The 27,186-nt window shown below is 46.2% G+C and overlaps 3 protein-coding genes across 3 annotated transcripts in view; 2 read left to right on the top strand and 1 right to left on the bottom strand.

The window, feature by feature from the left end:
- Positions 1-6,917, top strand: part of LOC105896455 (cerebellar degeneration-related protein 2-like) — an 11,627-nt gene extending 4,710 nt beyond the window's left edge. Inside the window, exons 2-5 of the mRNA XM_012823215.3 lie at positions 75-187; positions 499-647; positions 1,825-1,989; positions 2,993-6,917. Coding sequence (XP_012678669.2) covers positions 75-187; positions 499-647; positions 1,825-1,989; positions 2,993-3,974 — 1,409 coding nt within the window. The 3' untranslated portion in view covers positions 3,975-6,917. The remainder of the gene's footprint in view (positions 1-74; positions 188-498; positions 648-1,824; positions 1,990-2,992) is intronic.
- An 866-nt stretch (positions 6,918-7,783) lies between these two features.
- Positions 7,784-19,836, bottom strand: cops3 (COP9 signalosome subunit 3). Its single transcript, XM_012823229.3, has 12 exons — positions 19,558-19,836; positions 18,622-18,751; positions 18,081-18,193; positions 17,885-17,934; positions 17,289-17,381; positions 16,401-16,580; positions 15,374-15,514; positions 14,285-14,458; positions 10,829-10,915; positions 9,168-9,281; positions 8,958-9,038; positions 7,784-8,732 (listed from the first exon to the last, which is right to left on the bottom strand). Exons 1-12 carry the CDS (start codon positions 19,610-19,612, stop codon positions 8,679-8,681), a joined length of 1,272 nt encoding a protein of 423 aa, XP_012678683.1. The 5' UTR covers positions 19,613-19,836; the 3' UTR covers positions 7,784-8,678.
- A 58-nt stretch (positions 19,837-19,894) lies between these two features.
- Positions 19,895-25,765, top strand: LOC105896464 (5'(3')-deoxyribonucleotidase, mitochondrial). Its single transcript, XM_012823225.3, has 5 exons — positions 19,895-21,164; positions 21,610-21,710; positions 22,321-22,381; positions 22,968-23,082; positions 25,074-25,765. Exons 1-5 carry the CDS (start codon positions 20,904-20,906, stop codon positions 25,211-25,213), a joined length of 678 nt encoding a protein of 225 aa, XP_012678679.1. The 5' UTR covers positions 19,895-20,903; the 3' UTR covers positions 25,214-25,765.
- The last annotated feature ends 1,421 nt before the right edge of the window (positions 25,766-27,186 follow it).

Raw genomic sequence — 27,186 nt, 5'->3', positions numbered from 1 at the left:
TGTGTGTGTGTGTGTCTGTGTGTGTGTGTGTGTGTGTGTGTTTGTGTGTGTGTGTGTGTGTGTGTGTTTCTCAGACTTGCACCTGGCAGCGGAGCTGGGGAAGACTCTTCTTGAGAGGAATAAGGAGCTAGAGGACTCCCTTCAGCAGCTTTACATCACCAATGAGGAGCAGGTGCAGGAGATCGAGGTAGGACACACACTCACACACACACACACACACGCACGCGCGCACGCACGCACTCACACGCACAAGCACACAAACACAAACACACACACACACGCACACATACACACACACACACACACAAGTATGTGTGCCTGTTTGTGTATGTCTTTGTGTACTTTGGCATGTGTGTGTACTCATACTGGTGTGCCTGTGTAACAATGCATCTGTGTGTGTGTGTGTGTGTGTGTGTGTGTGTGTGTGTGTGTGTGTGTGTGTGTGTGTGTGTGTGTGTGTGTGTGTGTGTGTGTGTGTGTGTGTGTGTGTGTGTGCAGTACCTGTCCAAGCAGATGGAGATGTTGCGGGACATGAACGAGCAGCATGCCAAAGTGTACGAGCAGCTGGACGGTACGGCCCGGGAGCTGGAGAGCACCAACCTCAGCCTGGTGCTGGAGAGCAAGGCGTCCCAGCAGAAGATTGAGAGGTGGGGACGGACTCGCTCTCTGCACATGGAAATAAACAAACACAAGGAAACAACCGTGTCAAACATCAAGCACAAGCCTATGTTCAAATGTTTAACAAGAGGCAAAGAGTTCAAGAGATCAGATTTCAGCAGGTTTTCTAAGGGCTGTGGCTGCTCTATTTACAGAAGAATTTAACATTTGTAATTACAGTACAGTAAATAATAGATAGTTGTAATTACAGTAAGTAAATAATAGACAGTTTTAATTGCTGTAAGTAAATGATAGACAGTTTTAATTGCAGTAAGTAAATAATAAACAGTTTTAATTACGGTAAGCACACAGAACATTACCTATGCTTTTACTGCTATTACTTTGGCACACACTAAGTACCCACACAGGTCAGATTTCAACAGGTTTTACTGTAACAGCTTTTTGAACAGGGGTTTGATATTAGTTAACCTAAAGTTAATTTCACTCATTATTCTATAATTGTAAGACTACCTTTTATTTTCCCCAACCAGTCACTGACTATAAACAGGCTGTCTTGGATATGATCCTCTCTAGAACCCTTGTGGTTGTCTTTGAGTCAGATTGACAGACTGACAGGGACTATTGACCCGACAGTCAGAATTACAGGGACTATTGATCCGTTGGTCATGACGGAAACCCTCATTCTGTGCTTGTCTCTTTTGCTGCTGCGTCAGATTGGCCATCTTTGTCTTTGCTTTGACTGTGTCATTCTGATGAGGACCATTGAGCCTATACACCTGAACAAACCTTAATTCTGGTTGTGTTGTTCTGGTTTGCATCCGGTTTACAGGCACTATCGACCCTATAATCACTAACGTTGTGGTGTTCTGGTTGTGTTGGTGCATCGATCCAATAATCCCTAATGTGGTTCTGGTTGTGTGTGTGTATAGATCCTGTAATCTCTAATGTTGTGTTGTTCAGGTTGTGTGTGTGTAGATCCTGTAATCTCTAATGTGGTTATGGTTGTGTGTGTGTATAGATCCTATAATCTCTAATGTTGTGTTGTTCAGGTTGTGTGTGTGTGTGTGTATTGATCCTGTAATCTCTAATGTTGTGTGTTTCAGGTTGTGTGTGTGTGTAGATCCTATAATCCCTAATGTGGTTCTGGTTGTGTGTGTGTATAGATCCTTTAATCCCTAATGTGGTTCTGGTTCTGGTTGACGTCAGGTTGACGGGGACCATCGAGCAGCTGCAGGGGCAGGTGGAGAGCCTGACGCAGCAGGTTGAGGAGCTGCGCTCCGTGGAGCATCTGAGGGTCCGCCGGGAGAAACGGGAACGCCGGAAGACCATCCACTCCTTCCCCTGCCTCCGGGAACTCTGCACCGCTCCAAGGTGAGAGGCGCGCTGGACACACCAGCCCACGGCGGAACGGATATCGCCCACTTCCGGGCCACATCTGGGCCTCATCTGGCCCTCACCCTGGTACCATACCTGTGTGGTCTTCAGCAGAGAGATTAGTGTTGCATTGGGACAGCTCTAGATTAGTGGGAGTATTAGTAGGTCTATTATATATTATTTGTTTCAGTACCAAGTCATTATTCGTATAATTTATTGGGATGTGGGGGGTGTGTAGGATTTTACACACACACTCACACACACACACGCACACACGCACACACAGACACACACACACACACACACACACACACACACGGTAGGTGACTGCCTGCAGGCTGTGTCTAGAAAGGCATAAAGACAGTCTGCTGTCTGTTGTCATGTCCATATACACTTCACTGGTCCTGGACAACTGGTCTGATGTGATCATTTAGGCTCAGCCACCATAAACATCCTATTCACTTTCTCCTCAGGTCATGCTGTGTTTTCTTATGACCTTTCTTACCGTTCATGTCTTCGCTTTGACATAAGGACTTTGAATAGAATGCCTCTCAGAAAATAAGCTGTCGTCCTTTTCCTCGCAGTTCTAGAAGACTTCCTACAGTCAGTGCAGGCAGACACACGAGAGCCACACACACACACACACACACACACACCCTGACCCACTTCCAGTCACTGGACAAATCGTTTGCAATTTTAAGGCTCAGCCTATTGTCCGTGCTTGAATGTGCACTTGTGTACTTAAAAGTGTGCACTAATATGAGCAGGCAAGTGTGGCCCATTAAGCACATAGTGTGACCTTCCTTCATGGTGAGATTGCTAGAGCACTTTTGGCTGGGTGCGCTGACCCACAATCCACCTCATCAAAAATATGTGAAAGTGTGCAAGCATAAAAACATTTGCTTAACTAAGGGTGGGGAATTGGGACACACTGTGTCTTTTCAGAGTTAGGGTACCCTGTATGTGATGATGTCATGGTGACTTGTGTCTCTGTGGTCAGGTACGAGGACGGGTTCGTGGTGGGCAGCGTGGAGAGCTTGGCTCAGGCGGACGAGTCACGTCTGCCGACGGAGGCGGTGGAGAACGAGCGTCTGCGGGACGCGGCGTCGACCCTGCGCTCGGCGATCCGTGCGGAGCGCGCGCGGCGGGAGGGCGCGGAGCGGGAGTGCGAGGCGGCGATGCAGGAGTTCGGCCGGCTGGAGGAGCGGCTGCAGGCGGCCGAGGGCTGCCACCTGCGCGTGCGCGAGCTGGAGACGGAGCTCCGCGAGCTGCAGACGCTGCGCCGCACGCGCTTCCTGCTGCTGGGGGGCGGCGACGCCGAGGACGGCTTCGCCCAGACGCTGCTCAGCCGCGCCCCCGAGACCGACACCGCGGAGGAGGAGGGCGGCGGCGTCGGCTTGCGGGACGAGGAGGAGGGGGGCGGGGTCTTCGAGGGCCGGGCGGAGCCTCTGCCGAACTCCAGCCCCGTGCGGAAGAGCTGCAGCGACACGGCTCTGGACGCCATCGTGGCGCGGGACGCGCAGGGCAGGCGCCGCGGGAGCTACGCGCTCCACGCCAACAGCGTGCGCCGGCGCGGCATGTCCATCCTGCGCGAGGTGGACGAACAGTACCACGCGCTGCTGGAGAAGTACGAGGAGCTGCTGGGCAAGTGCCGCCGCCACGAGGAGAGCCTGTGCCACACCGCCGTGCAGACCTCCCGCCCCGTCTCCCGGGACCCCTCCATCAAGGACGGCTACGCAGGCACACACGCGGGCACACACGCGGCGCCCCCCTCCACCTCCGCGGCGGCCCCTGCGACGGGCGTAGCGAAGCCCATAGGGGCCGCGGTGAAGCCGGCGGGGCAGAGCACGCCGGAGTACAAGGCCCTGTTCAAGGAGATCTTCTCACGCATCCAGAAGACCAGGACCGACATCAAGTCCACCAAGAGCGGGAAGACGGGCAAGTCAGGCAAAGCTGGCAAGTCTGGCAAATCAACCAAATGAGATTCTGGAGGAAGGGGTGTGGGCTGGGCCGTGTCCAAGGAAGGAAATTGTGGACCCTGAGTCTCCTTCATGGCAAGAAGGCCTATCAGAGACTGTGTTGTTTAGACATGAGCCTATCAGAGACTGTGTTGTTTAGACATGGGCCTATCAGAGACTGTGTTGTTTCGACATGGGCCAATCAGAGACTGTGTTGTTTAGACATGGGTCTTGGGAGCCGAGCCAGTTGTCTTTGACTCTGTTGAGTGGCCTTGTGTGGAATGGCACGTACTCACTAGCAGGTGCCACACCTGTCCTGAGGTAACACCACACAGTTACCCCTGAAGTCATTCTCTAATGTGTTCTACCTCAGAGAACACAAACTTTACAATGAAATGAAAAGAAAACGGGAACAAAGGGAAAGTCAAATATGAGATTGTAGATGGGACTCATCTACGTCAGGTGAAGCTCACTGAGTGGTGTGGGGTTGCTCTGTTCGAGTGTCCTTCCCTGCGGGTTGAAATGACAGCTCACTGACAGAGGAATATTAGTCCATTTGAGTCAGCTGGCAAGTTAACATGCTTGTGAGTGGAACTAAAGATGAATATGTAACTTGACATTTATATAATTTACAGATAGTTGACAAATGAACCTCTGAAAACATGTTACTTGGGAATTTGAAATGTAGAGTACCAAAGCTCAGTTGCGCTGTGCCGTCTCAATTGTTCGTATCAATCTCCATCAAATGTTTTTTTTTTTTTTACTGGAAAAATAACTGGCCTTGAGTTCCCTGGCTCAGGCCTCCATTTGACTGAAATCAAGCATTTATTATCCTGAGTTACAAACAGGACACCTGGGGCCAGTTTATTTATACCATCTTTGACTTTGCGTAGTGCATACTGCATACTACACGACAAACTAAAGCTCTTGGACTTATTGGGTATATAGCGCAACTTTATCAACTTAAAGACAGAAAAAGAAGTGGGAACGTTTTCGGACAGATACAGAACATTACTAAGGTGACCTAGCATTACGGTGACCTTTCATAAAATCTCCTTTTAGCTCCAAATAGCATTTGTGCAATGAGTAATTTAACTGAAATCCAGCCTAAGTGTATTCCATTTGTACTGCTATGTTTTGATTGCCTTAAAGGGTATACCTCCCACTTAAATCCTCCTTATGTGCTCTTCACTGAGATGTGCAAGGAAATAAATAAGAGAATTACAGCTTTTATACCAATTTTAGATAATACAGTAGATAAGAGGTAAAAAGAACTGTGAACTGGGCGTAATGTGCCGAAACATTTACGGGGAATTGCAGTGACCTTCAATGAGGGAATTTGTGTCAGACTCTCACAAGCACTATCTCATAAGTCTGTCAAAGCCTAGGCACAGTACGCACAGTACTGTGAAGAGGAAACGGAGACCAAGGCCGACCAGTGGTATAATGACTGCCTCCACATCCTCTCTGTTCGGTGGAACAGAATATAAATAAGAAGAAGCAGAAGAAGAAGAAGAAGGAAAGTAATATTCATGCTTAAGAATTTTAAATATCATGGATTTAGAAAATGATCTACAACATTAAATAAGAGTAGTCATTCATTATGGGTGAAGGCTTTGCCAAAAAAAACTAAAAAACCCACCCAAAGCCTTTTTCATATATTTGTTGTTATATCCTATAGTTTTAGTCTTATATCTGCAACATGGAGTTTGTTTTGGTTTTATTCATGCAAACACTCAAAGCTGGGTGTTTTTCGGTGGAGGGGTGATGAGTTTAGTCTTCGCATTCTGACCCATGGAAAGAGCATACACTCCCACCAGTATTCCGCTAGCCTGATGTGTTTTTGCCTAGGATCATGGGGGGGGGGGCACACGAGCAAAACAATGAAAACATTTTGTAATCTGCTCAAAGCTGCTTCAACAATACTTTCAGGATACCATAGAGGGATTGTGCAAACACTGACTTCATTTCTTGGATACTTGTGCCAATATCTTTGCTGCAAAGCAGGAAACCATTCAACTCTTGTGGCACACTGACAGTGATACCAAAGCATTTCTTCTTCAGCGCTGAGAGCCTAAAGAGACTGTGTCCTTGTTTAACATTTCTACATTCCACATCTAAATCAGGTTATAGCATGTAACAAGGTCATCATACCATGAGAACCAATGAAATTTGGTGACAGATTTGTCATTACTGAAAACATGTAGACGTAGCATACAGCTGGGGTCTGATCCACCTTTCTCATCTCTCAGTCTGACTTGCAAATGAGATCATTTAAATTGTAGCGCCATTTACATATTTCTCTTTAGGAATGTCATTTCACAGATAGGGGATGATTTGTTATGGTTTCAATGACAGGTAGGTCGCAGTGCTGTATGTATGTCGGTCATCACTCCAGACTTTCTCTTGTGAAGTGAGAGCTGGAAGCCTTGTGTAATCATGTATTTAAGCATTTATTCCTTTTGTTACATAACACTACACTATGGTGCCTATGTCATATGATATCAATGTATTCTATTCTTTCTTTTCCTCCGGCCATTGCTCTATTTCCTTTCATTCCTTTTACTGTGCATGGTTTTGATGTGGCAAACGTCCAAGCAAGCTTAATGGTCTCTTTCCTTTGCATTGACTCTCTCTCTCTCTCTCTCTATAAGAAATTCAAAGCCGTGCATTCTTCAAATGCACCGTATTGCTTATCAATCTAGTAAACACAGCTTTTATGAAGGACAACTCCCTGACAGTGACAACCATTTCAAACTAGACTCTCTTTTATTCTACAGATGCATCAGCTTTCTCTCCAGTGGTGAACATTGAAAATATATGAATATAGGAAATTATATCTGATGTCAAATGAGACTGCTTGTCTTGTCAGGGTCAGTTTATCTGTAAAAACGTCTCTGCAAAAGTTCGACATATCTGATTTATTCACTCTGTTTTGTTCTTTACACAATTAAAGCATTGACACAACCCCTCCTGTCTGAAGTCTTGTGCTTGATGTCCGTTGTTGTACCAGCTCGTGTTTCTACGTGTGTATGTGTGTGTGTAGTATGCACACAAGTGTGAAGTGTGCAGCAATAAGCCCTGCGGCATGAGATTAGAATAGTCAGACAACCGAGGGTTTGCATGCTTAGAGACTTCCTGTAACCTAGACTTTGACCACTTACAGGTTTAGAGCCAAACAAGCTTGATCTTGAATAACTGTAGCCAAACAAACTTTAGGCAGCACCATGAAGGGTCTCTAAGGTCTGTAGAGCCAGGTCCTGAAGACACGCACATTAGAAATAATCCTGTCCTTGGAGGAACTAAACTGTTTATGGGGTAGAGCAATTGTAATATATATATATATATTTTTAAGTGCGTCAATAATGATTCAACTTAATACTGCATTCCTATAAGTTTGTAGAGGCTGACCTTGTCCATCAGGACTCCATCTTGAGTGAATGCGTTGAACTGTTGAACAACTTGTCCTGTATATGACCTGGAAGTGCATCACTACCTGTATATGACCTGGAAGTGCATCACTACATGTATATGACCTGGAAGTGCATCAGTACCTGTATATGACCTGGAAGTGCATCACTACCTGACGTAGTGCTGGTGAGTGCTGTGGAACACTGACAGACTGCCTGTGGTCGTCTAGTCTGGTTTCTATGGTGACCAGATTCCTTCCTCGGACGTGCCCATCGCTGCCCTGGCTGAATCCATTATTGCAGTATTTTCACTGAATGCAAATGAACATTTTGATGTAATTGTTATTGAAAAGGACTTTCACAAGGCATCTGATCACGCTGATCACTGTGGCTTTACTGAATAATATGAAAAACCCACCTCAATGAAGGCTGTACATATTTTAATGGTAGTTTTCGTGTCGTGTTGAGCTCCCCCTGAAATAACATGTTTCTTTCCTTACACCAAGAGCTGAAGGAAACTGACCCACCCCCCACCCTGGACGCCCCCCCACCACCCAGTACACCCCCCCCGACACAATCCTCCCTCCACCGCGACAGCACCGTCACCTCTCACCCACACCCACACCAAATAAACTAGAGCACACACACACACACACACACACACAGAGATGGGTTTTTTCCTTGTTGTTGTTGTCGTTGTTGTTGTTGTTGTGTGCATTCCATACAAGTTGACCTACAGAAGAGCCGTGCCAGGCAAACAGAGAGGAAGAGCAAACCAGTGTGTACAAAGAGAAGGAGAGGGGCGCGTGGATCGACCCCCGTCAGAAAACCAAGAGGAACGGATCACATCATCACCCCAGGCGGCAGCTGAGTCTGGAGCGGGTCACTGGACCGGAGCGAGGTCAAGGAGCCTGTGGCACAGGACCGGAGCGAGGTCGGGAGCCCGGGTCACGGGTCCGGGGCCAGATCCGGCTCAGTTTCGGCCCAGAATCAGCTGCCAGCTGGGGAGCGTCGGGTTTCATTTTGGTTAAAGCAGGAACGGCTCTTCCAGCTCCACATTGATAAATAAAAACACTGACAAAAACTCTTTCGATGCATGGAGAAGTGTGTGTACGTGTGCGTGTAGGTGTGTGTGTGTGTACGTGTGCGCATGTGTGTGTTTGGGGCTTGGAGACGTGGACTGGATAGGAGTGGAGTGGGGTGGGGATGGGAATAAACAAATGATTCACGTGTAGTTTTCCTTGAATATTGTCCATACTGAATCAATCATTTTTCGGCCGTAAAAAGGTGTGCCACAGACAGGGGGCGCCACAGGCCCTCAGGAGTAGCTGGAGGTCTTGGTGCCGACATCGTCTTCCTGCGTACCCATACTCTACAGAGAGACAGACAGAGAAAAAGAGAGAGAGAGAGAGAGAGAACAAAGAAGTTACAGTGAAGTTGAAACTGAAAAGCACTGCATCACTGCACCCCTGCACCAGAGGGTGGAGGAGCGGATGATGACTGTGCAGTTGTCCTCATATCTGGGGCGTTGAGCAGAAAAGACACCAGGCTAAACCTCATCCATAGTGCACCATCACATCACATCACCAGCACCCACCTTCTGCACAAACTGAGGGTTGACTGTGATCTCCTGATCCATAGACTTCAGCCTCTCATCCAACTCAATGCATTTCAGCATCTAGGAAGGACACACACACACACACACACACACACACACACACACACACACACACACACACACTTTAGACTCAGTCCCAGCGAGGGGCAATACAAACGGTCTAATGATCTGAAGATGGCCGCCACCTACCTCCTGATCGATTTTGTGGAGCATTGCAGGGTTGTTGTATTTTTCAGGGTTGTCGTGGAAACAGACCATGCCGTCTTTCTGGTTAATGCTAGCGTAGATTTCACCATCTTCAATCTGCAAACACACCATGAGGTTTACACTTTCCATGAGGCCTCTTGGCAGGACAGTTAAAGTCTCTTCCATACCCCTTATGAGGGCTCAGTGAATGGGACGAGGGCACTGCATGATGCACACTCCCCTGGCCAATGGGACGAGGGCACTGCGTGATGCACACTCCCCTGGCCAATGGGACGAGGGCACTGCGTGATGCACACTCCCCTGGCCAATGGGACGAGGGCACTGCGTGATGCACACTCCCCTGGCCAATGGGACGAGGGCACTGCGTGATGCACACTCCCCTGGCAAATGGGACGAGAGCACTGCGTCATGCACACTCCCCTGGCCAATGGGACGAGGGCACTGCGTGATGCACACTCCCCTGGCCAATGGGACGAGGGCACTGCGTGATGCACACTCCCCTGGCCAATGGGACGAGGGCACTGCGTGATGCACACTCCCCTGGCCAATGGGACGAGGGCACTGCGTGATGCACACTCCCCTGGCCAATGGGACGAGGGCACTGTGTGATGCACACTCCCCTGGCCAATGGGACGAGGGCACTGCGTGATGCACACTCCCCTGGCCAATGGGACGAGGGCACTGCGTGATGCACACTCCCCTGGCCCGCTCCCATAACAGAGGCCAAGACCTCATCGCACACCAGGACCCTCGGCTCAATAACTATGGACCTAAGGAACACATGCGATGACGTGATGTATGAGGATGTGCTGTACTTGTGTACGGCAAGTTGATGTGGATAAAAGCATCTGATAGATCAGTGGTTCCCAAACTTTTTACAGTCCTGTACCCCTTCAGACATTTAATCTCCAGCTACGTACTATTTTGTCAGTGGTTTTGTTTTTTAATGAATGCTTGTTCATCATTACGATCGTTGTTGTGTTTATTAGAAAGAAATACAGCCTTGCAGGACAAAATACTGGGAAATTTGGCCGATTTTGATGCACAAAATAATGTTTCCGTCTGAAAGTTGCAATTCTGTTTCAAAGGGTACATTCCGCGAATTCAGTCAGTTTTCCGTTATCGCGGAAATGTTCTCCCTGCGTACCCCCTGAACCACTTTGCGTACCCCTGGGGGTACACGTACCCCAGTTTGGGAACCGAGGCGATAGATGAATTAACTAAAATGACAGAGTATTGCATTAGCACAGCTGTGCCAGGGGAGAAGACACACACTGGGCAGCTATGATAAAGACCTGATGAGACACACACACACACACACACACTGGGCCTCTATGATAAAGACCAGATGAGACACACACACACACACTGGGCCGCTATGATAAAGACCTGATGAGACACAAACACACACTGGGCCGCTATGATAAAGACCTGATGAGACACACACACACACACTGGGCAGCTATGATAAAGACCTGATGAGACACACTGGGCCGCTATGATAAAGACCTGATGAGACACACACACACAGGGCCGCTATGATAAAGACCTGATGAGACACACACACACACACACACACACACACACACACACACACACACTGGGCCGTTATGATAAAGACCTGATGGGATGGACAGACTTACCATGTGTAGGACGTACTTCTCTGCTTCCTGAGGTCCGGACAACTGCACCCGACTTGCCATGTCTTGTAAGGACAGCGTCAGAAAAGTCTACAAACCACACACACACACACAAAAGCAAGTGTGATAAAAAGCAAAATAAAATCACACAGCCTCAACACAATCAAGTAGTGTTCAGTTCTATCTAAATGGGTGTTTATCTGTGTGGTTGGGACTAGTTGGAGCTGCATGACTGGTTTGTCATGGTTGTGTAGCGATGTGGGTTTGGCTGTTTAGTTACAGCAGCGCATTTGTGTCTCTTTCCTGATGACGGTGTATTTGTGTGACCAACAGTGCTTCATAATGTCTGTGTGTTTGTATGTTTTATGTCTCTGTGTGTCCCCTTGTGTGTGTGTTTGTCATATCCGATATGTCATATCCAGCATGTCATATCCGATACGATAGGTGGCGCTGTTTTCATTACAACTAGTGGTGATACAGCCTTTTCCGCTTGACCTCTTCACCACTACCAATCATAGACATATGTCTATGCTACCAACAGCAACACAACAGTTGATTGAGCATGAATCGCGTCTGTTCATCGGTCCAGAAATGAGTGTTGCCTCTTGGGTTGTCTATCGCGTTGTTTGTTTGTTTCTGCCGGCCGACGTGTTTATAAGTTACATTATTCAAAGGTGAAAGATAAAAGGCGAGAGAATCGCCAGGTGTTCCTTCTCTGACAGGTCTATTTTCGCACTATGATTCCAGGTCACATTTTCATCCCGGTCCCCCATCTAATGTTAATATTGTAACGTGCCGGCATAGTCGCCCCATAATGCCGTGCGGCGGGCGCATACTGTTATACTCTGTGATGCACTAGCGCTCAACGATGTTCCCTATATGTTCCTTACCGTTCTAAGTACATGTCGTTGTTCTGTGTTGGGACAGAGGTTATACAGGTGGGTGACGGTAGCACAGTCTGTTCGTGGTAACTTGCACCAGGGCATAAAGCCCGTGCCATTTTGACAGTGTGTTGTGTTTTAGTGTTTAATAAAAAGCCATAACAAATATACCACGCTTCTGTGATTTGTTACAATATAATGGTCTTGCTTCTATAATGTATAAACACGTAGGTTACAGGGTGGGTGTGGCAGAGAGAGAGGGCGAGAGCGATGATGCACACGGATATATCAGATTTAGCGACCGGAGCAAAGTTATGTTGCTGTAACGATACAATATCTCCTCGTTTGAGTGTGGTTGTTTGAGTGCAATGGGAGTGTATGATCGTTATTGTCTATAAAGCAGTGTTTCTCAAACTTTTTCAGACCAAGGACCACTTAGCCAATAAAAAAAAAATTGCGGACCATTTAACTAAATATCCCCGGATGCCTCAACAACATGCCTCCTACCCAAGACCTGGCGCCAGACAATTGTTAGCGCACACATGATTTTCGCGGGTGGGCTCTCCTTTTGTACGTACCAGTAGGCTAGTTATAGATATGACAATGCGCAAGGCAAAGCATCTGGAACCCTGCTCCATGCGTGACTTGGTTATGTTACAAACTATAGTTCGCTCACAGCCTCATAGTCCCATCACACACTCAGACAGACATCACAAAACACAACGATGCGCATACTGACCGCAGTATTTCACTACCAACAGTAGGCTAGCCCACTGGCATTAATACAGCCATCCTAGTAGTCAACTTTTCATAATTAAGAGCTGTCATTATCCAACGTCACACAACACAGAATATAGCCTAGTTATCATCTTGCTGTCTCAACGGGAGAAAAACACAGTGTTTTGAATGCAACTCCGCGGCAAGATAATGCCCAATGAGGCTGAACCACTTTCTCCTTGTCTATGTCAGAGGCTTTCTCATTTAATTTTCTTTTCATAGTTCCTGTCTTAAGCCACCAATCCCTGACCTTGTTAATAGATTACCACACTTCATCATATTTGATAGAATGAAGAAAAATTAGTTGTGAATACTATCACCGAGTTTGAAAGGTATTTGGTCAGGTAACAGCCGATTGACAGCTGATTTGCTTTCTGATTTGACAGTACTGCTGTGTGTTTTAAGCAAATAAAATGTGGACTGTTTACAAGCGGGCACCTGCTATCGTTGATTATACAGTAAATACGTTGTGAAATGAAACAAAAACACATCACAGTTAAAGTTGTATTAGTATTGATTGATTCACATCGATATGAATGGATGACATGACTAACAAGTGGTGGGAAATTAATATGAAAGTATTTGTTCTGTGAATTAGCGCGTTCTGTCCAAACAGTCGCAGTCAACGTTTTTGTCAACACAGTGGCACCACATAAGTATCGTAATTTGAACGTCCTTATACGTTTTTAAGGAGGGGTTGTAAAGGTGCTCATATCTTCGGACCTCTTCTGTTATGTTTGTTCATAATCAACAAGAATAAGCTTGTGAGACAGTCTGCAGGATATTCATAAATAAACGTGTCATTAGTATGAACAGTTGAGACAACTTATCGTCACTTTCGTCTTCCGGATCACGACCTGGCAGGGAGGGAGGGAGGAGGGCGGCGGGATCTCAAGCATGCGCAAAGACGCAAAGCCCAGTTCCTTATCCAATTCACCGTTACATGCCGCAATAGTCGAACTATCAACTGGATAGGGTCGAGTTATCCAGGGGTGTTTGTCCGACTATGTGCGGTCCGACTACGATCCGACTAAGGTGTTTACATGAAACGGATAATTCGATTTCAGTCCGACTAAGCCAGTTATTCAAATCCATGTAACCACGGTCTGTGTGTCCCCTTGTGTGTGTGTTTTTCCACCGCTGCATGGCTGCCTGCCTGAGCGGCTGCTCTTTAATGACTGTGTTTGCTGCTCTTTATTGGCTGTGTTTGCTGCTCTTTAATGACTATGTTTGCTGCTCTTTAATGACTGTGTTTGCTGCTCTTTAATGACTGTGTTTGCTGCCTGAGCGGCTGCTCTTTAATGCCTGTGTTTGCTGCTCTTTAATGACTGTGTTTGCTGCTCTTTAATGGCTGTGTTTGCTGCCTGAGCGGCTGCTCTTTAATGGCTGTGTTTGCTGCCTGAGCGGCTGCTCTAATGGCTGTGTTTGCTGCCTGAGCGACTGCTCTGCTCTTTAATGGCTGTGTTTTCTGCTCTTTAATGACTGTGTTTGCTGCTCTTTAATGGCTGTGTTTGCTGCCTGAGCGGCTGCTCTTTAATGGCTGTGTTTGCTGCCTGAGCGACTGCTCTGCTCTTTAATGGCTGTGTTTGCTGCTCTTTAATGGCTGTGTTTGCTGCTCTTTAATGGCTGTGTTTGCTGCCTGAGCGGCTGCTCTTTAATGGCGGTGTTTGCTGCTCTTTAATGGCTGTGTTTGCTGCTCTTTAATGGCTGTGTTTGCTGCCTGAGCGGCTGCTCTTTAATGACTGTGTTTGCTGCCTGCCTGTGCGGCTGCTCTTTTATGACTGTGTTTGCGGTTGCTCACCTTGGTGAGTCGCTGGATGTTCTTCTTGTAGAGGGAGGAGAGGCACTGCTTGACCAGGCCGGTGTTGTTGTCGCGGGCGAACACCTCGCTGTGCTTGTTGAGGAGGCTGCGCAGCTCCGCTGGGTTGTTGGTGGTGTACACCTGAGCCAGCTCGTGATAGGCGTTACTCAGTGGCTATACACACACACACACACACACACACACACACACACACACACACACACACACACACACACACACACACACACACACACACACACACACACACACACACACAGCATATGTCACACAAAGTATCAGTTAACCTACAGGCCATCATGAGCATTACTCAGGGGCTGCTCACACAAGACACAGGTTGGACACACACAAACGTCACACACACACACACAGAACATGACAGGTTGGACACATATTATCCTTCAGCCACTCACACACTGGCATTCTATGGTACCAGATGCTTTACAGCTAACCTAACAGCTAACCTGACAGCTAACCTGACTGCTAAGCTGGTTGTGTGCATTTCTGCATGATGCTGCACACAGCACAGGGCACACGAAACACATAATAACCTTCAGACATCCACCACACAAGCCATTCTGTGCTACAAGTGCCAGAAGTTTGACATAGTTGAACAGTAGGTGAAACCGAGGCGAAGTGAAAGTGAAAGTGAAAGCTGTTACTCGGGTCACACAGAGCACGTGTCAGCCTCCTAACACAAAGGCATTATATGGTACAGGCATGGCATGTTTTACATCGCTTTAAGCCAGTTAATCTGGAACAATAAATAATGTTATAAATAATGCATTCAATAATGGCTCAAGTATTAGAGGGATGTATTTAATGCCATTTGTGGTTGAGCAATTATGTTTCGGCCAATCCATCGGTCTGTATTGTCGTCTGAAGCGACAATGTTACCACTTACTTTACGCAACAATGCTGAACCAAGATACTTTCAATATCTCATGTCCACCACTTATAAACTCATGAAGTTAGTGTTTTTCGGCTGACATGGTAAAGAGGGTTTGTGATGCAGGAAGTGCTTCTGAACCCCCAGCCCAGCGCAGCGCAGGGGTCATCGGAGTCCCTCACCTTGATGAACCTGCCCACAATCTGGGACGTGTACTTGGGCAGCTGCTGCACCTTCCCGTGGAGGATGAGTGACACCAGGATGTACTTCTTATACGCCTCCAGCATGATGTGACTGACCGCCATCGCAGGAGTGGTTATTGCCTGGGAGGAGATCACAGAGATCACGGAGATCACGAGGAGCACGGTGAACAACACGTACGACTACATGCCACAGAATTATCCAAGAGAAGGAGGTACATCCTAATTTCCAGCAACTCTGTTCCACATAAACCAAGAAGAGGAAGCCTATGACACTGATGCATTGTGTTCAAGGTCAGTTAGTTAGTTACAGGCCAATGATAGACAGACTACAGCACTGAATGGCATGCTCAGGAGTTTGCAGCTTAATGCTACATTCAACATCTTCACAACCAATACTGAGAAACCTTTCACCATTAAGACCTCAGTGGCAAATACCAACACACCAACCCACACATCCCAGTTACCTGTTCATAAAAATACAGTGAGTTACCTGATCATAAAAATACAGTGAGTTACCTGATCATAAAAATACAGTGAGTTACCTGATCATAAAAATACAGTGAGTTACCTGATCATAAAAATACAGTGAGTTACCTGTTCATAAAAATACAGTGAGTTACCTGTTCAAAAAAATACAGTGAGTTATCTGTTCATAAAAATACAGTGAGTTATCTGTTCATAAAAATACAGTGAGTTACCTGTTCAAAAAAATACAGTGAGTTATCTGTTCATAAAAATAGTGAGTTACCTGATCATAAAAATACAGTGAGTTATCTGATCATAAAAATACAGTGAGTTATCTGATCATAAAAATACAGTGAGTTACCTGATCATAAAAATACAGTGAGTTACCTGTTCATAAAAATACAGTGAGTTATCTGTTCATAAAAATACAGTGAGTTACCTGATCATAAAAATACAGTGAGTTACCTGTTCATAAAAATACAGTGAGTTATCTGTTCAAAAAAATACAGTGAGTTACCTGTTCATAAAAATAGTGAGTTACCTGTTCAAAAAAATAGAGTGCTCGTTCGAAGTTCTTTAGGCCGGTGTAGATCATTCCACCGTAGTAGTAGTAACACAGGAAGTGTTTGGCATCGTAGGCGCCGTTCTCCTTGCAGATATCCATCATGTCCAGGTCTAGGTAGGGGACGGCCGGCTTGAAGCACTTCGCTAGCAGGCAGAGCTGTGGAGACCCAACAGGAAGTGCACAAGAGTAAACATGAGACGTGTGGTCACATGTGGCCAAATGGGACTCTGCTCAAGGAAGTGAGTGAAAGTGACAGGAAGTGAAAACACTACTCGAATAGTAAAGTCTGGCTGACTACATGTTTCACAAAACAAGCTGAGCTTAACAAATGGGTAGATGGAAATGCTCCTGTGTGTTTCCCAACAGGGGGAGTTTAATGTGAATCTGGATACACGCTATGAAGTTAGCATACATGAGGAAATGACCTGAGTTTAACCTGAATGTGAATCTGGATACACGCTATGAAGTTAGCATACATGAGGAAATTACCTGAGTTTAACCTGAATGTGAATCTGGATACACGCTATGAAGTTAGCATACATGAGGAAATTACCTGAGTTTAACCTGAATGTGAATCTGGATACACGTTATGAAGTTAGCATACATGAGGAAATAACCTGAGTTTAACCTGAATGTGAATCTTGATACACGTTATAAAGTTAGCATACATGAGGAAATGACCTGAGTTTAACCTGATTGTGAATCTGGATACACGTTATAAAGTTAGCATACATGAGGAAATGACCTGAGTTTAACCTGATTGTGAATCTGGATACACGTTATGAAGTTAGCATACATGAGGAAATAACCTGAGTTTAACCTGGTGCATGGGGTCTGTAATGCACCTGGTAGACGGGCACTCACCTGGCACAGGTCTGCATGCACTGAGGTAAGCTGGTTTGCGTTCATCTGCATTTTGTCTATGGCCTGCTTCAGGATACTGATGCCACGGAGAGGCTAAGGGGACACACACACACACGAACAAGGATGAGAGGAGAGGAGAGAGAAGGGAACAGAAAGGGGAATGAGGAGAGGAGAGGAGAGGGGAATGAGAGGAGAGGAGAGGGAAATGAGAGGGGAATGAGGAGAGGAAAGGAGAGGAGGAATGAGAGGAGAGGAGAGGAGAGAGAAGAGAATGAGATGAGGAGAGGAGAGGGAAGGGAAGGGAAGGGAATGAGATGAGGAGAGGAGAGGAGAAGGAAGGGGAATGACATGAGAGGAGAGGAGAGGAGAGGGAAGGGGAATGATAAGAGAGGGGAGCAGGAACATGGTGGCAGAGGGACCACAGCATCTGCCACACCTGCGTAACTCTCTCTCTCTTTTATGCTTCTAAAAGAGCACACCAATGCATCTGCTTTGGACAACAGCGTCTACTAAAAAATGTAAGAAAAACCCAGTCTATCTACAATTCATCCAAATGACACTTTTTGAAATCCGATTGAAGTTACTAGCAGACTTGCCTGTTTCCGCTCCACAAGGGCATTGGTCAACTGATGGCAGAGGCCAGCAACTGTGAGGAGAGCGAGACATGAAGAACGGGTTACAAACGTGTCATTTCCTTTACGTGGTGGAGTCTTTTGGTCTCCACTCAGGGGCTGGCTAGGCTGAGAAAGGCTTGGGTGCACGGAGGAGAAGCGGGGGAAGAGCTATACTCACACGTGTCTGTTGCATATCTGATATGCTCTCCATTGCACGTGCTGATGAACAGCTGGACCTGGGAGAACAGCGTCTCAAAGTCGGGGATGTTTGGCATGGAGAACTTCACAAACCTTAGCAGATGAAAAACACACCACAATGAGCATGCCAATCCATTGAGCTCACCATACACGCTGGACACAAATTAATCAAACGCCTCGAATGAATCAAACAACAAGTCCCTCTCGGCCCATTGGTAAAGCTCAAGAGGTATAAAGGAGTGTGTGCAGTTCAATGTATTTGTCCATTTGAGGTCAAATCCATAATATTGATAAGTTCCTATGCCTCTTGTATGATGAGGCCGAGAGTGAGGAACTTCTCTGTTTGAAGCTTACTCTGTATTCTCCTCAAGATGTTTCGTGACAACGGCAAAACGTGATATTAATTAGCGCTTTAAGGATTCCATGTGAACATAATCAGAGTGGCGCATGTGACACCAGATGTACAAATGCATTAAATGGCCCATGTGAGTCCACCCAACGCCCTGAGGCCCACCACTCACAGCACAGCCAGCACTCCCAGCGAGTGCTCCTGGACATCCAGAGCCCCCAGGACAGTGTCCAGGTGGGACAGGTTCTTCGCCAGAAGCTCCCCGCTCTTATTGATCAGTTCACATAGCTGTGTCATCTGACCTAGGGGGAGGGAGAGAGAACAGCAGAAAAGTTCAGAGGGAGTTTAACAGTGATGAACACAACTAAGCAGCAACACGATCCTGAAAAAACGTTAAGAGAGCAGCACACTGAAAGATGTCTTAATAGACTTGGTGTAATCCGATTCCAGTTCTAAGCATATTGCGTTTGTTTATTCTTAAAAACGTCAGACAGACTCTTTACTAGACTTGCTCTGAAGTTCAAACATAGCTTGATGCATCAGGTGAAAAGCTTGCTGTCACTGCACTCCGCTCCAACCCATCAAAAACAACCGCTTAGGCGAGCTGTCAAGGCCTGCGCCACTCGTTCGTCAACGAAATGTTACACTGTTACAGAAAGTTTACTAAGCCAATTACTGTGAACTTTCATGACTAGTACCCAATCCTTAGTAATAAGGGCTGGAACCATTAGCTGACACATCCATGAAATTTACTGTGTTGATGACATTTAGCGAGTTAGCTTGCTAGCTGCACCAGTAATGTTATTCAGAACGAAATCCCGGACTGAAAATCACTAGCTACCTAAAACTGCGTTGAGTCGCAACAGAACATCTCCATAAAGACTGAATATTCATCGATTGCTTTGAGCTAGCAGACCCTAAACTGCCATTCCATAACTGTTTACATGATGAAGCAAAAAGCAGGTTAGCCAGCTAGCTAACTTAGCCGCCGTGCAGCGACAAAGCTATCTAGTTAGCTAGCTAGCTAGCTGGTCTGCAATGCATGCTAGCGGCCAAAGCATCTACTGCCTGAATGCTTATATGGGAAGCTAGAATTATCCAAACTTACCTTGCGCCGAGAGCTGCCGCACATTGTTCACAAACTGCTCCAGTGCTGAAGCCATTATTTCATGAGTCTACGGAGTGACTGTTCACAACGTTTTCATTCAAATGTCAGCAACAACTCCGTCTACTTTCAGACGGGGCCACAGCCACAGCCGCCACCAACCTCCTAATCTCGCGAGAAAGGGGTTTCCGCCTGACAAATTTTTCTACACGTGCAGTCAGAATGTATAATTTCTTCCTTCAGCCTGCAAAGGTATTGTTTTGTGCAAACAGCTGTCTGAATCTGATGAGGTTATTCTTCTTAATATCTCCTTAAATTTCCGCATGAAAGTCGTGACCACCGGAACAACAAACCTGATACTACCGGTTTATTAAAACAAAGATCCTCATTAAGTGAAGATATCCCACTTCGAGGATGTTTACTACTCATGTGAAAAAATGGTAAGACTGAAATGGACAAAATAATCCCACCTGCGGAATTCCAGTGAGGATGACACGCTTATGGGCTTTTATTATATGGTAATAGCTTTTTTAGATTTGAAAAAATTGTTATAAATCAGATCTCCACACCGGAACTGTCGGCCCTTTGGCGCTGAAGTAATACATCTTTAACTGCTGATGTTGAGTATCTCGAGCTAGCGCGTAGGTGAACTCTTTGCTGTAAAGAGGTGTAGTTACAGTCACACTGCGGGAACAGGCGGTTGACCAATTTGTCATTTGTCAGTTGACTGAGTATAATGTTTCACAGTGGTATCTTATCTCTAAGTTCAACCTTACATAGGCTTGCTTTCGGGTTGTGACCACAACCCATGTCCCTCTGTGCAGAAGGCTAGCTTGATCTGTTGTAAACAAGTCACTAGCTCTGGATCCGCTGGTCGAGGAGGAGAGTCAGAACCACAGTGAAGCATAAGTTCGTTTTAAATAGGTCATTGGAAACCAATTAGGTAGCCTACTGACAGTATAAAACACATGCATGTCTTCAATATCCCTTCTTGAAGACATGTTCAATGCACTTCAATTTTGTTTCAACACCACTGTGTTACGACTGGTCATTGAGATAGCTAGCTAGGTAGCTAGCAGACACCAGAGTCACTAGTTGGCTAACCTTGGCAGTCCGCAATCTTTAAACAGAATAACATTAGTTGGTGTTGTTTATAACTGACTGTGACGAGAAAGTTTTTTTTTCCGTTGAAGTTCTAAATGAAACCCATTAGAGTACTAAAAAACAAAACGACTTTGCAGTTCGGTAGATTTTATTCGAAACAGAGAAGGACTTTCGACCATCCTTATCTCTAACGTTCCTCTGAGAGGCTTACGAGAAACACGGAACTAATTACCCTGCCTGCAATAATGCCATTATTGCCGAGGATATTACGCTTGGTAAGACGGGATACTTCCTCCATCTACTGCCAGTTGAGGTGTTTGTCAAACATGTCCTCTGGCAAAAGACTGCGGGTCCTGGTGGACATGGATGGGGTCATTGCAGATTTCGAAGGTGGATTTCTGAAGAAGTACAGAGCGAGATATCCGAACGAGCCCTTCATCACCTTGGAAGACCGGAGAGGATTTTGGGTGTCAACTCAGTACGGCCAGATAAGAAGTGACCTCTGCGTAAGTCACTCTTTCATTCAGATATCGCCTTATAAAACATTTGTGTAATCTCGGTGATTTCTGCTTTACTTTGGCCACACTGTCTCGACACAGCTTTCATAATTGATTGACAGGTGTGACGCCCGAAGCACATTCTGAAAAATTGCACATGCATAATCGTCACTTTTAGCCTCTGTACAGCCAACTGCATTTGTCTACGCAAGCCAGTGACAAAGGGAATGAGAAGGAGAGAGGGTGTCTCGCACTAATGTCTTTAGAGGTTATAACGAAGTGGTGGGAAGCAAACGTGTTGTCTGTATTGTTATTAAGGTGTTAACCCACGTGTTATATCCTAACATATGGTAGGACAAATGCACAATGTTAGACGGGTGGACAAAGACGTGGGTGCATATGTGCATACACTCGGGGTGTAACTATAATAAAGGAGAGATTATTTCACACACAGGAGAAAGCCATCAGCATCTGGGAGTCCAAGAACTTCTTCACAGAGCTGGAGCCTCTGCCCGGAGGCGTGGAAGCAGTGAAAGAGATGGCCAAGATGGAGAAGTGAGTGGAATCGGCAAACTGCTGACATAAGATGAGGTCAGCAGACCCCAGGGGCAGCTGACCCGGCCCAGATCAGAACCACAGACAGCTGGTCACTAGGGACCAAGTCACCTTTGACCTCACGAAGAAAGAGGATATATGCTGGGCAGCTGCCCTTACTCCATACAGTAGTCAGCAGAGGATGATCAGGCTGGCCACAATGCTGTCGTTTGCTTGAATTGATGAAAATGACAACATTTACGACAGCGTAAATTGACTAAAATGTAAAATGTTCATCTTTATCCAAGGCACGGTGCCAGCCCAGGTTAGGCGTACATTTCTAACAGTGTAGGTGCTCCCAGGGCCTGGAAAAACATGGTCTTGGTGTTGTTTGCATTTTGAGACACAAGCGCACATTTTTGCGTTGAAGTCTATGAAATCTGGGAGGCCGTGTCCACAAAGCGAACACTGAGGTTGTGTGTAGTCCCTGTAATACAGCTTAGGGTACATGCTGTTCATTTGTATCGTTTGGTATATTAGATGTGTATGAGTACATCAGGTCTATTTTCCTACCCCTGCCTGAGACTGACATGTTACTCTCCCTCTGTCTGTTTCACCTCCTGTTCTTCAGCACAGATGTCTTTATCTGCACCAGCCCAATCAAGTACTACAATCACTGTCCTTATGAAAAGGTGAGCCCAATCAAGTACTACAATCACTGTCCTTATGAAAAGGTGAGCCCAATCAAGTACTACAATCACTGTCCTTATGAAAAGGTGAGCTGCTCTTAACCACCGGCCATGCTGAGGTTTGGAAGCAGATTTGCTTCAGAAGGGAATTGGTGTATATGTGTGCAGGATAAAGGGAATTCTGTACGTAACGCTGAATTTGTGCAGTTACTGTATCATATTTATGCTAGCAGTTAGAGCTAGGGCTTCTATTCTATTTGTATGCTATTTATTTCATCTAGGCTAGTAGGAGAGTAGTTTGTGTAAGTTGTGTTTGTTTTGTGATTTATGTGAATTGCTGCTGCAACTGCAATTTCCCATTTTGGGATCAATAAAGTTATCTATCTATCTCTATATATTATATATATTTAATATATTTTATAATTTAGATTTAGAGACCGGAATGAAATACAGTGTACACACACACACACACACAGTACCGTGTGTCCACTGTAGCTCAGTGTGTGTAAACTCCATGTGGTGAGATCTGTGTGTGTCTATGTGGATAGTATGCATGTGGTGAGATCTCTGCGTGTGTCTATGTTGACAGTATGCATGGGTGGAAAAGCATCTGGGACCGGACTTCCTGGAACAGATTATCCTGACACGAGACAAAACTGTGGTGACTGGGGACGTCCTTATCGACGACAAGCCAGACATACTGGGTGAGCAGAAGAGGTCTACTCTCACACTTTATATATATATATATATATATGTGTGTGTGTGTGTGTGTGTGTGTGTGTGTGTGTGTGTGTGTGTGTGTGTGTGTGTGTGTGTGTGTGTGTGTGTGTGTGTGTGTGTTTGTCCTGACACGTTCCCGCCACCCTTCGGATCTTTGAACTTCTATGTGATCCAGTCATGCACTTAAACAGATCCACTGCTCCCGATGCCACTGGCAGGTCTGGGAGGGCCGGCTTCCTGTTGTGTGTGGTGGGTTTAAACCCACACTGCATTAGATAGATAGATAGATAGATAGATGGATACTTTATTAATCCCGAGGGAAATTTAGGTCATCCAGTAGCTTATACACATATACACTTATACACCTCACCGACATACATACATAAATCACATATACATACACATAGGGAGAACATATTCACACAGAGTGTTTCCAGATACAGAAAAGGGTCTGACCCTATTGTACAGAGTGCAATGATTTTTACAGTGTCGGTGTCCAGGAAGAAAGTGATCTTGTGCTGCTGGTGTGGATAGTGCAAAAAAATATAATGTTCTGGTGCTTGTGAGGATAGGTAGTGCAATATAGTGATCTTGTGCTTGTGTGTGTGTGTGTGTGTTTGGAAAGTGCAAAGAGCAAAGTGATAGTGCAGAATATGTAAGTGGTAAAGTCTGTGCATGGGGCTGAGATGAGATGAGCAGGGGAGGGCAAACTGAGGTAGACTCATGCAGAGAAGTCCATCTCCCTCCCCCTCCCCTTCTGCGTGGCATTAAAAAGCTGAATGGCCCTGGGGACAAAGGACTTCCTCAGCCTGTCCGATGAGCATGACAGTGACAGGAGTCTGCCACTGAATGTGCTCCTCTGTCTGTTGAGAGTACTGTGTAGTGGGTGGTGGTCATTGTCCAAGATGGTCAGCAACCTACTGTAGTGAGGCAGTCCAGTTCAGTGCCAACAACAGCTCCCGCCTTCCTCACCAGCCTGTCCAGTCGCCCTGCATCCCTCTTCTTTATGCTGCCTCCCCAGCACACCACAGCATAAAAAAGGAGGAGTTTGTTGCAGACATTGAAGGACCTCAGCCTCCTCAGGAAGTAGAGTCGGCTCTGACCCTTTTTGTAGATTGCATCAACGTTGGCTGACCAGTCCAGTTAATTGTCCATATGAACACCTAAGTATTTGTAGGTGTTGATCACGTCCACACTGACCCCCTCGATGGAAACTGGTAGCAGAGGAGGCTGGGACCTCCTAAAGTCCACCACCATCTCCTTGGTCTTAGTGGTGTTCAGCTGCAGGTGGTTATTCCTACACCACTGCACAAAGTTATCCACCAGGCTCCTGTACTCACCCTCCTGTCCATCCCTGATACATCCCACAATAGCAGAGTCGTCAGAGAACTTCTGGATGTGGCATGACTCCGTGTTGTAGGTGAAGTCAGATGTGTACAGGGTGAACAGGACTGGTGAGAGCACATTAGGCTAGTGTGCTCACCACCTTCACTAGCATATAATGACATTCAAACAAACTCAGTTTCCCAGCCTTTCCCAGCCTCTGTCTTCTGCACAAAGCACTATGTCCCGCTCACACACACGAGACCTGCGTGTGCTGGGCTATGGTAGTTCAGATAATAGCTATTTACAGAGCACAGGTGTAAACACGCATACAATGAGGGCAGCTGAAACAGCAGTTTTCTTTACCTTTTTGAATGGAGTAACGCTTTTTGTATGGAGTAACGCTTTTTGAATGGAGTAACGTTAGTTTGCATGTTTGGATTTCTCTGGCTACTTGGATATTTGGGCCATTTTTGTCACCATGAGTATTTGTTTATCAGAGGCAGTATCCTCTATTTCTGACTTGTTTGCCAGGCGAGATGATCACATGCTGTAGTGTATTTCAAGTGTGTTGTGTGTGTGCGGTGTGCGGTGTGCGTGTGTGTGTGTGAGAATATTGCTGATGTCACTTCCTTTTTCCTGTCTACTGTAGGGGTGGAGCCTAACCCCACCTGGGACCATGTGCTGTTCACCGCCTGCCACAACAAGCACCTGCCCCCCTCCCCCGCCCACCGACGCCTCCTCTCCTGGGCCGACGACTGGAAGGCCATCCTAGAGAGCAAGCGTCACTGAGGGAGGGGGGTCGAAGCCAGCCCCATCTCCCCGGACCCCCGAATCCTGCTCACTTCCTGTCTATGCGTTATCTGATTGGACAAACCCTATTCACTTCCTGTGACCCCCTTGGCAATGGGGTATTTATTCATAAGGTGCATTGGACTTGGACTATGTGAAGACACATTTTATTTTAAGCTCAAATTGGAAGGTGCAGTCCTGCCGACCTCAGCCAGAGGGCGCTCTGTCAACTGTTTACCTCTTCAGGTGTGTAATGATACAGAGGTGTTTGAGGCTCACGCTCTTAACCTCACTCCATACACACACACACACACACACACACACGGAAGCATACGCACAACCAAGGCATAAGCTATTTCCTGGTTAGAGTGAAGAGACATGGTGTTATTCCAGCATGTCTCACAAATGTCACAAGCTGGTATATGACTGAGAATGTGTAGTATCGTGTTTTTGAAGTCATGTAACGCCTGTGGTAATAACATAACACACACACACACAAATACACACACACACACACAGACACACACACACACACACACACACACACACACACACACCGACACACCGACACACACACACCGACACACATACACACACACACAGACACACACACACCGACACACATCCACATACACACACACAGACACACACACACCGACACACACACACACACACACACACACAGACACACATACACATACACACACACACACAGACACAGACACAGACACACACACCGACACACACACACACACACACACACACACACACACACAGACACACACACACCGACACACATACACACACACACACTGTAGTAATAACATAACGAATGCAAAGCTGCAGCCAAAGCACGCAAGGCTGTCCTTCACTGTACTCCAGATGACACGGAAGAGATCCCAGTACTCTCCATTACAGCCTCAGGTTTTTACAAGCATCTTAGACGCACTGAAAGCTCACAGGGGTTCTAACCCATAGACATATATAGTATATATGTATATATGTCTATGTTCTAACCCATACATACAAACTGTTACGATGTGTACGTGTATGGCCACTAGGGGGCCCTGATGGCACACACCCATATCAGCTTAGAGCGTGGTTCACATAGAAATCAGATAATGAATGTGGTGCTTTTTAGTGTCCTCTGCCTTTAATGTGGTCTTTGGAGAGAAACACCCCAACACTTAACGCTGTCTCTAATGTGGACCTCTGTGCTACACTGCACTCTAGTCCACATGGCCATGGGGGACACCTGACTCCTCAGAGGGCAAAGGTCAAGTGGATTTAACAACAGGTGGTGTCTGTCAGTAACCATTTAAAGTCAACATTTCCTCGAATAGAGCAGTCAGGTCAAATCTAGATGCACATTTATAAACGCTGTCAGGCTGCCAAGATTGTAATACACACACACACACACACACACACACACACACACAACCACACACACACACACACACACAACCAGTGGTCTTGCCTGTAGATAAACATATTTCTCCATGGTCACCTAGGTCACCTAGACAGGGACTAATAGTTCAAAGCCATACGTAATGTTGAAATAATTCACTTATTTGGGAGGTAATTGATGCTCTGTACTTGTGTTTGTGTTCCTGTTGTGTATACGACTGAGATGGGAAACACTTTAAGCTACGACACGGTTTGGTTTTTAGCATGCTTAGAAAACCCTTAAGCTTTGGAGTTACACACACACACACACACACACACCCATACGCACCGTTGACACTTTTCTGTTTTGTGCCAATGAGACCTGAGGTTGCACCACAGGTGACCGCTGGTGTTTACATTGTGCTGTCCTATAGAACACAGACAGGATTCTAGAACCTTCAGAAATGATCTAACGCAACCATGGCAACACAGAAGAGATGGACTAGAATGGTCCAACAAGAAAGCATATTGCACATATCACTGGCTTTCTGTGCAAGTGGCTGCCTGGTTGGATAAGAGTTTTGTCA

The sequence above is a fragment of the Clupea harengus genome, chromosome 1, assembly GCF_900700415.2.
Source record: "Clupea harengus chromosome 1, Ch_v2.0.2, whole genome shotgun sequence".
Taxonomy (NCBI): domain Eukaryota; kingdom Metazoa; phylum Chordata; class Actinopteri; order Clupeiformes; family Clupeidae; genus Clupea; species Clupea harengus.
This window is presented reverse-complemented; position numbering and strand designations above follow the sequence as displayed.

Excerpts from the sequence above, each read along its gene's own strand:
- LOC105896464 (XM_012823225.3), top strand. The coding sequence starts at position 20,904 with ATGCCATTATTGCCGAGGATATTACGCTTGGTAAGACGGGATACTTCC. Across the intron at positions 21,165-21,609 it reads AGATAAGAAGTGACCTCTGC|GAGAAAGCCATCAGCATCTG; the intron begins GTAAGTCACTCT and ends TTTCACACACAG. Across the intron at positions 22,382-22,967 it reads ATCACTGTCCTTATGAAAAG|TATGCATGGGTGGAAAAGCA; the intron begins GTGAGCCCAATC and ends CTATGTTGACAG.
- cops3 (XM_012823229.3), bottom strand. The coding sequence starts at position 19,612 with ATGGCTTCAGCACTGGAGCAGTTTGTGAACAATGTGCGGCAGCTCTCG. Across the intron at positions 15,515-16,400 it reads CACTCTATTTTTTTGAACAG|GCAATAACCACTCCTGCGAT; the intron begins GTAACTCACTAT and ends ATCTCCTCCCAG. Across the intron at positions 10,916-14,284 it reads ACATCCAGCGACTCACCAAG|ACTTTTCTGACGCTGTCCTT; the intron begins GTGAGCAACCGC and ends TGTGGTTTGTAG.